The sequence below is a fragment of the Sus scrofa genome, chromosome 1 (genome assembly GCF_054392235.1).
Source record: "Sus scrofa isolate SSC_HxYL_T2T_F1_AM1 chromosome 1, Sscrofa_HxYL_maternal_Yorkshire_Landrace_v2.0, whole genome shotgun sequence".
NCBI classification, from domain to species: Eukaryota; Metazoa; Chordata; class Mammalia; order Artiodactyla; family Suidae; genus Sus; species Sus scrofa.
In genome coordinates, this window is record NC_139383.1 from 35,796,255 (window position 1) to 35,813,738 (window position 17,484).

General features: G+C 37.7%; 1 protein-coding gene and 1 long non-coding RNA gene across 8 annotated transcripts in view; one reads left to right on the forward strand and one right to left on the reverse strand.

Annotated features, from left to right (window-relative positions):
• KIAA0408 overlaps positions 1–15,554 on the forward strand; it is a 34,696-nt gene extending 19,142 nt beyond the window's left edge. For 3 of the 7 annotated variants that reach the window (XM_013988435.3, XM_084957030.1, XM_021088489.2), the window contains exons 3-6: positions 3,375–3,734; positions 4,150–4,229; positions 6,530–7,859; positions 10,647–15,554. In XM_013988435.3, coding sequence (XP_013843889.2) covers positions 3,375–3,734; positions 4,150–4,229; positions 6,530–7,859; positions 10,647–10,796 — 1,920 coding nt within the window. In that variant the 3' untranslated portion in view covers positions 10,797–15,554. Of the gene's footprint in view, positions 1–3,374; positions 3,763–4,086; positions 4,230–4,711; positions 4,926–6,529; positions 7,860–10,646 lie in introns of those variants that run through there. The other 4 variants (XM_084957051.1, XM_084957059.1, XM_084957057.1 and 1 more) reach the window with 2 other exon arrangements.
• On the reverse strand, positions 2,301–5,717 carry LOC146406029 (uncharacterized). Its single transcript, XR_014804014.1, has 2 exons — positions 4,090–5,717; positions 2,301–3,760 (listed from the first exon to the last, which is right to left on the reverse strand). It is a non-coding gene; the product is annotated as an uncharacterized LOC146406029 (long non-coding RNA).
• Positions 15,555–17,484: the final 1,930 nt, after the last annotated feature.

Below are 17,484 nucleotides of genomic sequence, written 5' to 3' on the forward strand. Positions count from 1 at the left end.
GACCTGCGAAGGCAAGCATGTTGTAGACGATTAGAGGTTGAAAGGAGAATTTACTTCTCATTCTTCTATACTTTGGAAAGTGCTTTTTGCTTGCCATCTTAACTCCTCCACCCAGATGCTCAGACTGGATCAGCACGGAGATGGCTAAGTCAAAGCAAAATCCACAGCTCCAATCCAAAACCTGAAGTCATGGGTCGTTGGCTCCAAAGGTTTGGAAGGTTTGGTTAGTAACAATTTCAGATAATTCCAGTATCCAAGCAAACTAAATAAAGGAGTCAGGATTAGTCTAGATAATTAATTAAGCCATGTAGATAAGACAATCTGCTGTTTGGTTAAATTTGTTATTGTTAAATAGTTATTCTGACAGCTTTATAGATTCCTTCTATGGAAAATACTAGCCTTATCAATTATCAGGCATTAAACATACTTTAAACTTAGGATGATAGACTATAAAAATACTGTCCTCTTCTGCATCAAGGAGACGGAAGGGCTAGAATATTTTTCCTTTATCTTCGATAGCAGCTCTGGTGCTGTTTTGACACTCTGCCTGCAGTATATAGCACTATACCCAGGAATATGTATAGAAAATGTGCTTACCCAGAAAACTCGTCGATGATGCTCTTCAGTAGTGAATACTAGCATTGTGCTCCCCTGATCATACTAATATATATAGTCAGCTTTCAGTGGGGACGGGAGATAGGTTCCAAGACCACCCCCCCATGGATACCAAAATTCACAGATGCTTTCAAGTTCCTTATACAAAATGGCATAATATGTATGTTTTCTTTTCTACTCCCAGCTTTGTACTTGTAAGAATGTACCTTTTTTCTTTTTCTTTTTTTTTAGGGCCATACCCATGGCATATGCAAGTTCCCAGACTAGGGGCTGAATAGGAGCTGATGCAGCTGCCGGCCTACGCCACAGCCACAGCAATGCCAGCTGCCGGCCTACACCACGACCACAGCAATTCAAGATCCAAGCCACGTCTGTGACCTAAACTGCAGTTCTCAGCAATGCTGGATCCTTAACCCACTGAGTGGGGCCAGGGATTGGTCCCACATTCTTACGGATACTAGTCGGATTCCTTACCACTGAGCCACAATGGGAACTCCTGTAAGAATGTACCTTTAATACATTCCTTTGGACACACACAAAGCTGGGAGTAGAAAAGACTGAGGAAAACAAGAGGAAATTATCCTCAGGTGTCACAGAAAATCCGGACAATCTTTTTAACCAAAATTAAAAATCAGCACTTGAAAAAATATAACATGCCACAAGCGTAATAGACTATATTTTTTTTTCACATTTATTCCTAAGTTCTGTGCATTCAATCAGACACAACTTGAAGTTCCCTGGTGGCACAGTGAGTTAAGGATCCAGCTATTGCCATTCTGTGGCTTGGGTCACTGCTATGGTACGGGTTTGATCCCTGGCCCCAGAATTACCATATGCTGAGGGCACAGCCAAAAAATAAATAAATCATACATAACTTATTAAGCCTTTTATTGGAAAAATACAGGTTTCCATGCATATAACTTCAGTGATTCCAAGTAATAATTGCATCTAGTGAGAGGATCAATGTTTAGTATTAAGATGTCAATGACTCTTTGTTCAGCCACAATCATCGCCTTCTTTTAGTATTAAGATGTCAATGACTCTTTGATTATCCACAATCATCGCCTTTGCTATTGCAAAACCAAGATGTATATACCTGGATCATTTGAAACCTAGAATAATCCAGATAGAAATCCTGGCTAGAGTTAATAGGTGCCTGTTTTATTTATCTTTATTTCACTTTATTTTTTTAACACATTGCAATCTTTCCTGCTTGTCTCCTTTGTTTGAACTATCAAATAACCATTGAAAAGGGCTGGGTACCAAGTAACACAGGTTTCCTTATACAAAATAAAGGGTTTTTCCCTCAATAATATAATGTCCATTACCTGAGTCCCCAAGAGAATTTACAATGCGAAATAAAATTTCATGTAAGGTCACGGATGCCAAAACTAGAAGAGAATGATGAGAGAAGAAAAGGAAGGCTCATATGCGAAATGCTAGCTAACTAATAAAATTATCAGATGCATGTTTTTCAATATTCAGTAAACAAAAGCAAACCTATTTCTCAGAAATGGCACTTTCATCCTTGATTGTGTAACTGAAGCAATTTTGTTTTCACCTACGGCTCCTCAAAAGAGAACAAAGGCACCAATAGCATCCGTAGATTTAGCATGGTGCATTGGAGGGTTGCTTCTTATAATGTCCCCCAAGGTCAGTCAAAAGGATAGTGCCCCAACAGTTCAGTGCAAATAATTTTACAGAGGCCAAAACGGTTGATTCATGGCTGCAATTTGATGCTATCCTGACAGATTTATGAGTTTGCAGAGCAATAAATACAGTGCATATCCTTCGGGCATTAACTGTGTATGGTGCTTCTCTCATCTGAGATTTGGGTAAATATTGAGCAGCAATAAATCTGTTATTATATTCCTTGAATAGTAGATGCAGTGCAGATATAGGTTGTGGCTGTAATAGTAACTATTTTAATAGTTCTCTGACAGTCTTTGGAATTTCACAATCTTTCCCAGAACTCAAGCCTGAAAAGAAAGCCACTTCCACTATTTAGAGGTGAGCTAAGTGCCTGCAGGTCAAACCAAATTCTCATGAAATAGTTTGAGGCCCACTTTAACATGGACTAATACATGATCAAAGCCTTAAAGTTCTATTCTATTACAGGGTCACATTTGTTTTAATTAGGACAAGAAACTTTTTTTGAATGTGTATAGCCGTGGGCAGTAAAACAAAACAAAACAAAACAAAAACAAAAACTCAGTAATACCTAGACCTCACCAACATGATTTCCAAAAGAAACATCTTTTGACTCCAATATATTAGGGAAAAGAATGAGCTGAGTTACTATATATGAGATTGTCAGCTATTTTACAGTTAAATACTAGCATAAAAGAGGGATCATCTATTTTAAAAATATAATCCTAATGTTAAACTCCTGCTTTTCTCTGAAAGGAATTTGCAGAGCATTGACAGTCATTGACTTGGGGCATTCCAATTTCTTTAACAGTGCTTCTATATCATCATGACATCTAGATATAAATGCAGGTTTGTGTCATTTCTGAAGGAGTTGATTTCTACCCAGGAAGACAGAAATTACCACCCATGCTTTTACCTACTAAAAGTCTTTATGGTTCACCAAAGTTGTTCAGCTTAATCCAGATTTTCAAAGTACTGTTTGGAAGCATAAGCATTAATCCCCTGGGTACACAGTAATATGGCAAAGAGGACTGAAAACAGTGTGCTTCATATCAAAAAATATTGACCAAGTGGATTGGGGGAAATCTTTATCTTTGTTTTCCCTACAGCTCTGCCACGAAGTAAAGCTTCGAAGGAAAATCAACATGAGTGAGCGTGCTAGGATCCCTGATTTCGATCGTGAGAAGACCATTCAGGATAAAATGGTGGAATCCTTCCCAAATGACCCCAGTTCAGGACAATGTGAATTGATGGGGGTGAATAACAGGGATGGGCTGGGAAAAAAAGATAAAATGGAGCAGAGCTTACTCAGTGAAAGACAGCCCATGTGTAAAGAACAAAAAGCAACCAAAAAATCCAAAGTAGAGTTTATAGATGCTTTGGCCTCAGACAACCAAAAGAAAGGTGAGACCTGGCCGGACCTGAAGGCTTCTGAAGAGAGTGAGAGCTGTTCTGGAGCCCTCCACACAGTAAGTAAGACAGGACTGGCCTAGAACTGTTTCTTTTTTTTTTTTTATTTTCCCACTGTACAGCAAGGGGGTCAGGTCATCCTTAGATGTATACATTGCAGTTACAGTTTTTTCCCCCACCCTTTCTTCTGTTGCGACATGAGTATCTAGACATAGTTCTCAATGCTATTCAGCAGGATCTCCTTATAAATCTATTCTAGGTTGTGTCTGATAAGCCCAAGCTCCAGATCCCTCCCACTCCCTCCCCCTCCCATCAGGCAACCACAAGTCTCTTCTCCAAGTCCATGATTTTCTTTTCTGAGGAGATGTTCATTTGTGCTGGATATTAGATTCCAGTTATAAGTGATATCAGAACTGTTTCTAAAGAAATATTTACATTTCAAAGAGCTAACGTGTTGTTGCTTCTACTATGAAGGCTCTTGAAGAACTTGCTAAAGTTAGTGAAGAATTATGCAGCTTTCAAGAGGAAATACAAAAGCGGTCTCACCACAGAAGGTAGGCTGGAACATCTCTGATGATTGTTCTGTTGAAAACTCAAGAAGAATATTGTTTTCAATTAATGAATCCAAACCGCCTTTAGCTTCTAACACTTTTGTTAGTGGGAATTCATAATGTTATTAAAATCTGTTACCCTAGATAGAAGATAAAAACTTAAATTGTATATGGCTCTGTTCACTAATTCTCAAAGCAAATTTTTAGTCTGACTATGAGGCACACTTTACTTTTTTGGTGTTTCATTTCGTTATGCTCACAATAATAAATAATAAATTAACAAGTATACTTTGATGGAGTTTTTTTAATGTTGAATATTTGGCCGTGGAAGCATATATTGGGTTAATCTAGTTAAATACATCTCTAAACGATGTCGAATTTAACATGTGATGTTGTAATTGTATAGTGATGTTCTGCTGAAATGTTTTGAGTCATTTATTTCTCTAGATTTATTATGTCTATAATGTAAGCCTTCATATTTTCAGAACAACGTATTGTAAATATGTACACACATTTATGCGGTGCTATGAAGTGCTGCAGTTCAGAAACAACTATATAAAGGGTAAGTTTTAGCCAAGCTGAAAAATAAATTGGTATTTTCTACAATTTAAGAAAAGATGAACTGTTCTAGGATCAACATTTATCTCCTAGTGGGGCAGTATACTTCTCTTAGAAAGCTACAGGACCGTGTACCCTTCTTTTTCTTTAGCTCTTTGGAAGCTCAGAGAGAATTTTGGTACTGATTTACAACAGATTTTCTTACTCAACCATGTTTTATACATAATTTTGCCTTCCACTCTCCCATTTAGCCTTTGCCTATTATTCTCTGTTGAGTATTTATCTGCACTTTCTTATAAGCTATAACTTGAAGAGACATAAATATGATTAGTTAACACTAATTTATGAACCCACATTTTTGCTACACTTAGGTTTTGACTTTAGTAAATCAGAAAATTCTGGGGAGTTCTCATTGTGGCTCAGTGGCTAATGAACCTGACTAGGATCCATGAGGATGCAGGTTTGATCCCTGGCCTTGCTCAGTGCATGAAGGATCTGGCATTGCCATGAGCTGTGGTGTAGGCCACAGATGTGGCTCGGATCCCACATTGCTGTGGCAATGGTGTAGGCCAGTGGCTACAGCTCTGGTTGGACCCCTAGCCCGGGAACCCCCATATGCTGCTGGTGCAGCCCTAAAAAAAAAAAAGAAAAGAAAAAAAAAATTCTTGCTTGCCAGTTTTATCTTGCAAACCCTACTAGGTATAAAGTTCTGTCACTTCATAGCCTTTAGAAAAAAGCAAAATCCCTTAATATGTAATTCAAAGTCATTACACTTTGACCTATGTTTCTCTCTTATTTTCCATCATCCTTCCCACTCTGTTTCATATTCCATCCAAAGTACTCACTGTTCCTTGAATAGCCATACTATTTTCACTGCAGCTCACTTTGTCTCTATGCCTTTTACTCATCAAAAAAAAAAAAAAAAAAAAAAAATGTCACTTTTCTTTCAGGCCCAAATAGCACTTTCCATGTTGTGTTCCTCATGTCTCTTTGTGCTTTGATTTAAATTTCTATCAATACTACTTATAATGTTATTTCAAATTCATGAGGAGGGACTTGAGCTCAGAAGACATAATGAATAGGAATTCAGTAGGCAAAGCAGAGGTACAGAAATGGCAAAAGAAAACCTATAGTGGAGTTCCCGTCGTGGCGCAGTGGTTAATGAATCCGACTAGGAAATATGAGGTTGCGGGTTCGATCCCTGCCCTTGCTCAGTGGGTTAAGGACCCGGCGTTGCCGTGAGCTGTGGTGTAGGTTGCAGATGCGGCTCGGATCCCGCGTTGCTGTCGCTCTGGCGTAGGCTGGCAGCTACAGCTCCGATTAGACCCCTAGCCTGGGAACCTCCATATGCCGCTGGAGCGGCCCTAGAAATGGCAAAAAAAAAAAAAAAGAAGAAAAAGAAAACCTATAGAAATGACAACTGTAATAGCAGATACCCAAGAGACAATACGCAGTCTATTCTGTGGGTAGGTGAAATTTCAGGTAATTTTAAAAATGAGTGACACAGTTAAAATATCTTTAGTTCAGACTATGTATGTAGAGTCTTGAATACAACACAGAGGCAGGCTTTATCTTGCAGTAAAAGGGACTTGAAATTTTTGGACTAGGGGATTTATATAAAAATGATGTTTGAGGAAGTTTTGACTCCTTTTCCTATAACAATCCATTGTTTTAGCTACAGTGTCTTTTAAGAGCTTATCATAAATGAGGTTATCACTAATATACCGTGTTTTACAATTGTTTAGGATGAAGTCAGATTCTTTTCTCCAGGAAGTCCCAAATGTAATTAATATGCCTCATGGAGATCACATGATCAACAGCACCCAATGCATTCCTTCAACCGATTTTGAAAAAGAAAAACAAAAAAACAGAAAGAACCTTAGCTGTACTGATGTTTTCCAAAACAATTATAAGAAAAAGGGTGGAATTGATATAATTGATCTGCAGAGACATGAAACTCCACCAGTTCCTCCTCCAAGAAGCACATCTCGAAATTTTCCCAGTTCATATTCTGAACAAGCCCATGAAAGTTTGAAGGAGAGTTTAGACCACAACATCTGGGTGACCCAAGGTCAAAGTGAAAGGAACTGCACCCCTCGTTTCCTTTGGAGGCAGGATGAGATGCCTACACTGCGTCTAAATGAAGGCAAGACTTTGAAAGATGGTATCATGTTTTCTCCTTCCGCACCCAAAACGAAAATAAATAACACTGCTTCATGCAGTGAAAATGCTGAACTTAGGACGTGGTCGTGTGACATTGGGATAGGCATAAAAAATAGATCCTCTACGCCGTGGTTTCAGAAAACCTGCTCTAGTCCCAGTAAGCCAAAAGATGAAAAGGCGATCCCAGATCACCCTGTTAAATCTCATCCTGATCCGCACAGACGCAATGACAGTAGCTCCTCAGTGACACAAAGCAGTGGCCCACTGAGAAATTTTAGTTGTGGCTTTGAAAAGACTACTAGGAATGAAAAGCTGGCAGCAAAGACTGATGAATTTAACAGGACCGTATTCAGAACAGATAGAAATTGTCGTGCAGTACAGCAAAATCAAAGCTACTCAGAATCGCCTGAAGATCTTCAGCCCCATGATTCCTTAATAACAAGTATAGGTAACGTGTCAGAAAGTGACAGTGTTTCTGACATTCTGAAAACCAGTGCCCCCATGCCTATGCCCAAGGAAAACGTACCTGATAATTCCACCCAGAAATCCGCAGCCAGCCTATTTGGACAAATGGAGGAACATGGAAGCCCTAGCAGTTATCGTAAGAGGCTCCATGAGCATGACTGGAGACCCAGCAATTTGTCTGGCCGCCCAAGATCAGCTGATCCCAGGTCAAATTATGGTGTGGTAGAAAAGCTGCTGAAAACCTATGAGACATCCACAGGGTCTGCACTGCAAAATTCTAAGTGCTTTCAGACTAATTGGACCAAATGTAATTCTGATGTCAGCTGTGGAGCCACATTAAATCAGCGTTTAGAAAAGCTCCAGATAGAACAAGAGCTTCAGCATAAGACAGCTATGTGTGGAGCTCGGCAACTGAAGCAAGTAATAGACTGGAAAAAAGTAACAGAGGTGAGGAAACAATTTAATATATTTTGGTAGAAGTGCATCCGTATTTAGCAACAGCTCAAAGTTCAGTCAGTTGCCCATTCATATAAATAGAATGTAGGCACATGTTTTGACATCTTAGTTCCTTGACCCTTCAATTTGTGAATAAATATAAACCTTAAGATTGTAACTCAACCCGAACTTTTAAAAGTTTAGTTTTTAAGTATGGGTTTAGCACATTTTAACTTTTATTTAAATCCTGAAATAGCACAACATAATATAAAAATGGACTTAAGAACCTCAAAAAGATCCAATATTTTTTGTGAGTTTCTTTCTTGAAAAAATACTTTGAATATGCATTTGTTAATTTGAATAATTTTATTCTAATAAAGTGTTTATATTCTTAAAAGTACATGGGAAGTATTTTAAAACTAATGTGTACTTTTCAGTTATTAGCTGTGATTGGTTTGGTCATTCCTAGAATTTGATTCATGTTCTTCCTCATGAGATTAGTTACATTAATATGAGTTTGGGTAAAAAATATCATTTAAAATAGTGCCTCATGAAGTTCTCTTTATGGCGGAGCTAAAGAGCAGTACATGGAAATTACAATGATATTAAAGTGCTTAAAAAATTTAAGGTCATTATTATTTGTATAAATTCTTTACATGAAAATTGCCCTCTCCAAATGGGTATTTAAGTATTACCTTTTTTGTTGTTGTTGTTCCAGTTTGCTTGCAAAAGAGTATGAGCTTAGTTAGAAGAGAAAAGGAGGTTAAAGAGATTGGTATTCACATTGAAGAGCTATTCCCAAGTCCCTTTATGTATAATTTACAAAAATTTACAAGATGACCCTTTGTTATAATTAGCCAGGGTTTCAAAAATCCTAGTTTTACATAGCGTGATGTGTATGCAACATAGTTTTAAGCTATGCAAGTTGCCTCCTTCTGGTGTAAAAAAATTATTTTACTAAGAGTTTCAAGCCCTACAAAAATATCAGCTTACATGCTTTTTATCAGAAAATTTGCCTGTTTGCCCAAAATACAAATGATTATCTTGCTTTTGTATTTCTGTTTTTTGGTTGAGCCCATAAACACCTGTAAGGTCTTGTGGCTTCTGATGGGGAATGAAAGCACATATATAATAACCAGCCAAAATTCTCATTAACTAACAAATACTACTAAATAGTGCCTATTTTTGTATTGATTGAGGGTTTGGGAGAGGTCCTCCACTGCAGATCCTTAGGAGTTCTCCATCCCCCCTCTCCACAAACAAGTTTAAAAAAATAAGACTCCAAGGTGAGAAAAAGCAAATGTAAGTTACTGTCATGGAAATGAAGGCCGTCTTTACTGCCCATCTCAGGTGAAAAAGCATGGGCTTTGTTAAGAAGATTGAAAAGGACCAAAGGCATAAAATGTATCATGAAAGTTTTAAATTGTTTTTTAATTGCAAGGGTCCTACAATGCTTTTATTCCATTGAAATAAGAAAGAGAGGTAGGAAGAAATTAAAGAGAAGGGAAGAGAAGGAAAAGGTTTTCAGTCATTAGAAAACACTAGGAATAGATCACAAGTCTTTCTTAGCAGAATGGATTTACATTTAAAAGTATTTTAATGATAATTTTGAAACTTTTGAGAGATAGTAATGGTGATTATTAGTAGGAAAAAATATAGCAATAGATAAATCCTTTGTAGTTTCTGTGCCTTTTAACCTCAATAACTTGCTATAAAATAACTGGGTGAAATTAACTCCTCTTTAAATTATTATCTTTTCAATTAAAAAAAAATCACTGAGCCAGGGATTGAATCCTCACCACAGCAGCAACCTGAGCCACTGCAGTGACAACACAGGATCCTTAACCCACTGCATCCATCACAAGGAAGCTCCCTAAATTATTATCTTTAAAAAAAAAAAATAACACTTGGAGTTCCCATTGTGGCTCAGTGGTTAACGAATCCGACTAGGAACCATGAGGTTGCGTGTTCTATCCCTGGCTTTGCTCAGTGGGTTAAGGATCCGTGAGCTGTGCTGTAGGTTGCAGACTCGGCTCAGATCCCATGTTGCTGTGGCTCTGGCATAGACTGGTGGCTGCAGCCCCGATTCGACCCCTAGCCTGGGAACCTCCATATGCCCCGGGTGCAGCCCTAGAAAAGGCAAAAAGACAAAAAAATAAAATAAAATAAAATAACTCTAAAGTATCCTGAAAGCCGACTAAGAAAAATCTTTAGGGAGTTCCCACCGTGGTGCAGTGGAAATGACTCCAACTAAGAACCATGAGGTTGCGGGTTCGATTCCTGGCCTTGCTCAGTGGGTTAAGAATCCTGCGTAGCTATGAGCTGTGGTATAGGTCACAGATGCAGCTCGGATCCTGCATTGATGTGGCTGTGGCATAGGCAGGCCGTGTAGCTCCGATTCGACTCCTAGCTTGGGAACCTCCATATGCCATGGGTTTGGCCTTAGAAAAAGCAAAAAAAAAAAAAAGAGAGAGAGAGAAATCTTTAGCTCTACCATATCAAAATTATCGAACATAAGCTTTTGAATCCCGAACTCACGGTTAGATCTAAAAAGAAATCAGTTGTATTAAAACTTGTCAGTGTGAGGAGATCAACAGGATTATCAAATGCCATGTTCATATTAAAAGTGAATTGTTTTGATTCAAGACCACAAATACCCTCTTTAATTTTTGCTGGTTTTTCTTGCTCATATATATGGTCATAATGAATCCTATATAAATATGGTCATATGATCCATAATATAGTTAGCTCATTGTATGCACCTGAATAATGAAATGAACATCTTCATTTGTGTCTTAGGAACCGATGGCAGTGAAATCCTCACATGGAAAAGGATTTTCCCGACCTGCTAGACCAGCAAATCGCCGTCTCCCATCCAGATGGGCATCCAGATCTCCATCAGCACCCCCTGCCTTGCGGAGAACTGCTCAGAGCTTTACCATTTCTTAGCGATCAGAAGCATCGATGGTCTGAGCCTCTGGCCTGGCTTACTAGATTTCAGAAGTCCCATTTGCCAAAGAGAGAGTTCAGAGTGTTATCAACCAGTTCAGTCTCTTCTGTATCTTTCAAGATTACTGGGACAAACAATTTAAATCTTAACCTCCCATCAGTCTTCAGTGTTTTTAATCTATGGTATAATTATCTTCCTTATTTTGATTTCTTAGATCTGAATTTTTTAATGCCATCCTCATTAATTTGATTATGATTTAAGTTGGAACAATGTACTATAGTGTATATTCTAACTTTCTTGCAAGTGGCAGAAAGCAAGGTTATGTGCATGGCCATGTGTTTGTAGGTGCATGTGTTGATATAGGAAGTATCTTAGTATGTACTTAGATAAGAACAACTTATGTGCTAGTGTTGACTTTGAAATTATAACATGTATACCTATATATTCTTTGTGTTTCTTTAAAATTTTTAAAAATATACAGTATTATTTATATTTTGTATACCTTTGAATAGGTATCCACTTAAGGCTTTTGAGGGATCCCTGGCCCCAAGGACATTTAAAAATAATTATACATGTATCTAACATTAGTAGATTTCTACCTACAACTCACAGTTTCTTACCCCATACAAGGATAGTCTAATACCATTGATCTCCTTGTCCACTCTTTTAAATAAATACAATTGTTCCAGGTTTAACAGGTCAGCCTTCTAAAGCCAATATGAAATGTTCAAAAACCTTTTCTATATCATTCAGCAGTCTATCACAGCTTTAACTGGATACTCGATCCTCAGAGGAAGCATCCTAAGACCACTTTATAAATGACGTGACTAAATAATTAATTTATTTTGGCAATTTCACTAACAACATTCCTTAGGTGGGGATATGAAAAGAAATTCAATTATGCTGAGTTCTACTTTTTGTTAAAATTTTAGTAAGCTTTTTGATCGTCTACTTTATTTGGAGTCATGCAGATTAGGAGGTAAGTCATTTATTTTCTCCTTTTTTAACCTTTCCCCAAAAATGAATAGATAAAAGACTAATTCAATTTTTTATTAACAGGAAAATCAGAAATGATATTTCATTGAGACCTGAATATAATATATTCCTTATAGTGTGCTACATTTAAAAAAAAATGGCCTTAAATTAATCTTTGGCATCCATGGGTAGCATAAAGAACGTAATTTTTTTTGTCATAATTTTCAAACAGTGCACCCATAAATAAGATCTATATTAAAAACTGACAGAAATATGAATGTTGAGGTGCTCAGAATTCCACAGAGAATATCTCAGAAGCAACTTTATCCCTTTCCATAAAACCATAAAACCCACTAGGCTATTAGATGGTAATTCTTTTCTTTCTTTTCTTTTCTTTTTTTTTTTTTTTTTTTTTTTTTTTGGTCTTTTCTAGGGCCGCACCTATGACACATGGAGGTTCCCAGGCTAGGGGTCTAATCAGAGCCTTAGCCACCGGCCTATGCCACAGCCACAACAACTCAGGATCCAAGCTGCGTCTGCAACCTACACCACAGCTCATGGCAATGCTGGATCCTTAACCCACTGAGCGAGGCCAGGGACCAAACCTGCAACCTCATGGTTCCTAGTCAGATTTGTTAACCACCGAGCCATGACGGGAACTCCCATAGATGGTAATTTTTTTTCAGCTTTCCTTTTCCTGCCAAAAAGATTAAGGAATTCTTATGACAAAATATTTGAAGAGCTTTGTTCTTCTGATATATCCTAATAGTTTAGAGAAATTTACTTCATTACACCATGGCTAGAGGTAAAGTAATTAATTTTCAAATCCCAGACTGCCTTAAAGGCTCAAGACTGTTGCACGGTTATAGACAGATTCGTACTTTCCAAAGGAGAGTTGCTAGGAGTTGAGCAGAATTAAACTTCTAGAATGTGAGATTGGTAGCAGATGGTAAGTAAGAGCTGTAGATCCACTTTTCTTTTCCTTTTTTTTTTTTTTTCTTGGCCCCCACCTGTGGAAGCTCCTGGCCCAGGGATGGAACCCGAGCCGCAGTTGCAGGAAATGCCACAGCTGTGGCAATACCAGCTCCTTAACCTGCTGTGTCAGAAGGGAACTTCCTAGATCCACTCTTTTAATTCTTGTTTCTTTCAGGAATATCATTTTCCATAGGAAGCCTATCAGAGAAGAGTAACCTAGACACCAAGTAATGTCACTTATATAATACGCTTTTCATCTAGAAGAGAGAAAATACTGTTGAGGTGGTAGCCTGTCGGATAAAACGATGGACCTGTCGGGAAGATGCTGCTGTGTAACACTGGGGAGCCTGCCCAAGGACTGTGGGATGTAGCTGTTCCTCTCCTCCACTGTATGCCAGGTAGTCTGTCAGGGATCTGTGGATCCTAACTTGAGTGACAAGTCAGAATATTGAGGATTGTTTTTTCCTTTAGACTCCTGACCTCACCCCGTGATTACTAGAACAAAATTTCCAGGCGTGGGGAGGGAATCTTGAGTCCTTAAACAAAGCAAAATATTTGATGATTGGGGAGATTTGGAAGCTCTGACATTGATTGATATCTTAATAGATGGGTATCATTGGGTAGTCATGTTACGTCTTTGGAACTTGCCTTTGTTATCTGTAAATTAAAAGGATGATATTGTCAGGCCTCACAATTCTATGCCACTTTTTCTATGACCATTTGAATAAAACAGCAGGACACATTTTAATATGTTGACAAAAATCATAGAATATTAGAGCTATATTAGAGAAAAAAAACTTAGAATCTAGTCCATCTCCTTGATTATAAAGATGAAGAAACTAAAACAAAGATTATTTGACCATTTTGTTTTCTCTTTTAAAATATTTTATAACTCTTAATGGAAAAACCTATCAGTTAAATGGAAATTATCCTTGAAAATGCATTTTGGGTGTGTGGCAATTTTTAACCAGTAGTTTTTCTACTTTGGATGGACAGTTTTCTTCCCAAACAACATACCCTTTATTATGCCATTATTGCTGGATTTAAGGAATTTGTAAACATCTCAGAAGCACTTGATTAAAAGTTTTCCCTAGCAGACTTTTTGGGAGGGAAATCTTATTTTACTTCAGTAGAAGGTTGCTAATATTATAGGTTGATCTCAGAAAGGAGTAAGTACAAGGCAGAGTAGAGTTCTTGAGTTTCTATGTGTGTGTGTGTGTGTGTGTGTGTGCGCGCGCGCGCGCGCGCACGTGCATTCTTGCCCAAGTTCTCCACATTGCCTTATGCTCAAAGCCAAAAATAAATGGTTTCATCAGTCAAATTAGCTGAAAATTATCCATAACTTTCATTTATTTTTACATAGAAGATGGCCAGATGTTATCATGCACAAAACATGCAAAGGATTTAGCCAGACTCCATGTCATCCTGAGAAAACACCTGGACCTAAAACAGAGAATCTGCTTCCCTGCAAATATTTTTTGAATTATTTTTAGGCACACTTGCTGACAACTACTTTGAGAATGAAATCTCATGGCATCTGTGTACATCAGGAACATTTTTATTTTCTTCCTTTTCTACAGTGACACTCCAGCTGAGAGTTTTTTAAGGTCTAAATTCAAATATGTACATAGCTTAACCCAGCTTCTCCTAAAATATCTCTAGATAGTAGAGTCTAAAGGCCAAGCCTATCTGAATTCCTGCACCCAGCCATATGCAACCCATCTGGTTTCTCATATACTAACACAATTTTGTGCCATTTAACCTTATTAAGTCTGATTAAGTTTAGTTTGAAAAAAGAAGACTCCTCTAAAGTTTGCTTTTACATGATGAAATTAGTTAAATTATTTTTAGACGTATTCGGATTTCTAGTATGTACTATTTCACTTCTGTTTTAACACATTTCTTCTTAAGTACCTTTATCAGAATCTAAAACCATGATTTATTCATTTTACTGTAGCCCAGAAAACACGCTCTGTCAAAAAATGAGCTTCATAAAGTAAGAAAATCAAAACAAAGAAAAAAAAAAGATAGGGAGAGGAGATTTAAGGCAAGTATCTACTCAACATTTTTTTGCTATGGGAATTTTTCTGATCATAGGAAATAATCTTTTGTCTATGTGGGAAAAAAACATCATAAGACTTAACATCTGATACACATTGCAATGATCTCATGCATCTAATAGGTAAGATAGGAAAATTCTGAAAAAAAAAAAGCTTTCGCTTATATCAAGCTATGATGGAGTCTAGAATAGGAAGAACCTTAGAAATCACACAGAGCAATCTTATCTAGAGGAGAGAAACCTGAAACTTGGTGAGATCTGCAAGGCTGCCAAAGTTACAGTGACAGTCAGGAACCCAGAAAGATTCAAACATCAGTGTTCTGCATCTAGGACTTGATGGTTTGCAAAGCACGTTCATATTTCTCGACTTGTTTACTTCTTCCAACAAATTTCAAGGCAGGCTTTGTGATTTCTCACTACAGAAGGGAACATTAAATAGCCAAGATAACAGAATAAAGATTTCCCAAGGTAACACTTGGAAACTAAGAGGTGGCTTAATTTTGTCTTTCGATGATATAAACCAAGATTCATCATTCATGAAAAGATATTTTTCAAGAAGTTTCATCAAAATAATTTAATTTGTGATGCCTGTGCTTAAATATTGTATGTTTTTGTATGTAAGCCAAAATCTTGTAGAGCATCAATTGAATCCTGACCTCTCAATCTGACCTCTCAATCTTCAAAAGAATCACAGAAAATGTTCATTTTATATGACTTAAGTGCAATAAACGCAACCATTTCCCTTGGAGCATGTAGTTATTTCTAGTTTATAATATCACTCTAAAATTAATTATGTTCCAGCAATTTCTTTTTGAGGCTCTATTCTCCAGTTAAACTATTTACTCATGTAATTTCATAAAAATAATTAAACAAATTTAATCCAGCTATTTGGTATCTGCAGATTTTTTCTACATAATGCTCTTCAGCCTCAAAATAACACCAAATTACATAACCTGAACTATAAATTTTTTTATTTTAGTCTTTGCAAGAAATGTATTAGGAGTTCCCGTTGTGGCTCAGCAGGTTAAGAACCCGACATATGGGGCATGAGGATGCGGCTTCAATCCTTGCCCTCGCTCAGTGCGTTAAGGATTCAGCATTGCCACAAGCTGCGGTATAGGTCACAGATACAGCTCAGATCCAGTGTGGCTGTGGCTGTGGCTGTGGTGAAATATGTTAATATTAACCCAGTAAAGGAATCTCTGAGTTAATATCTAGGGAGCAAAATAGTCGATTTGCAATGAAAGCTAGAAAACCACAGTTTTAAAAGGCAGTTACTTGAAGCAGAAAAAGGCCAATAATCTCTGTGTGTTAAAATTTAGGAGAGATATCATTGGGAACAAAGATTCTGCTCTAGAAATGCCAGGCAAGGAGAAAGGAGCTGAGACCAGGCATGCCAGCTCATTATAAAGGAAACTAGTGGTGGGGTGGTCCAGGGACCCAAAGCTAAATGAATTCATGTCCTTTCCAACCCAGCAAAAGCAAGCACCAGCCTTTCCCAGGCAAATTGAGGGCATAACCTCAAGAATTCCAGGGCAGATGTGCTGAGGGGTCAGACAGGTGGTCATCCTCAAGAAGCTTCCCCATACAGCATCAGAGACCCTACACTGAGTCTAGGGCAGGTTAGGAATGAAGTGTCCAGAGAAGCAGAATCAAGATACTAGATCAAGAAATCCAGTCCTGGGAACCAGCGTATAGGAAATTTAAGAGAAAACTACAGGTTGAGAAGGAAATTTCCATTGGAAATAGGCCTGGAGAGTTTTTTTCCTTGGCATACCATGTCCTTGCCAAAGATGGGAGCCAAGAATACTTGGATAGCAAGTGAAGGAACCAGGTGTAGGTAACTAGGAGTATAACCATCAGGAAGCTGCAATAAATGGAGGATCAGCACAGCTTGAGCTCTCATCTGGGATACTTTAGGAACTAGAAAAGGCAGCTGGCCAGCTGAGGACCGCACTCTCGGATTTTAAAGGACAGGCATAGACAATGAGGTGTGGACTGATATTCCTTCCTTCCTTCCACCTTTTTATTTTTACTTTATTTCTTTAATATTTATTGATTTACAATGTTCTGTCAATTTCTGCTGTACAGCAAAGTGACCCAGGTATACATATATATATATATATACATTCTTTTTCTTACCTTATCCTCCATCATGTTCCTTCACGAGTGATTAGACATAGTTCCCTGTGCCACACAGAAGGATCTCATTGCTTACCCACTCCAAATGCAATGGTTTTCATCTATTAACCCGAAACTCCCAGTCTCTTTTATTGGCTTAGGGGGTAAATAGTTGAAAAGGGCCTTTCTGAAGGAAAAAAATAATAGATTTTGTGGACTAACTTTAATCATGTATCATTGAATTCAAGTTTCCAAAATGTCATTGTTGATAATGTCAGCTCTTCACAACTTTCTACTCTTTAATCCTGCTGCAGTCTTACCACACCCAGTGAAAGCTTTCACAATTTCACTTTCACATAGAATTCACCCTTAAAATATTTTTGCTGAATAAGTCAATTTTGAGAACTACTGTTTATCATTAGACAAAGCAGCGATTCATCATTTTAACCCGTTTTTTTAGCCATCTTTACACGTTTTTAATTCTCCATTTTAAAAAAGAGTAGCTTGGGAGTTCCTTTTGTGGCTCAGTGGTTAACGAACCTGATTAGGATCCATGA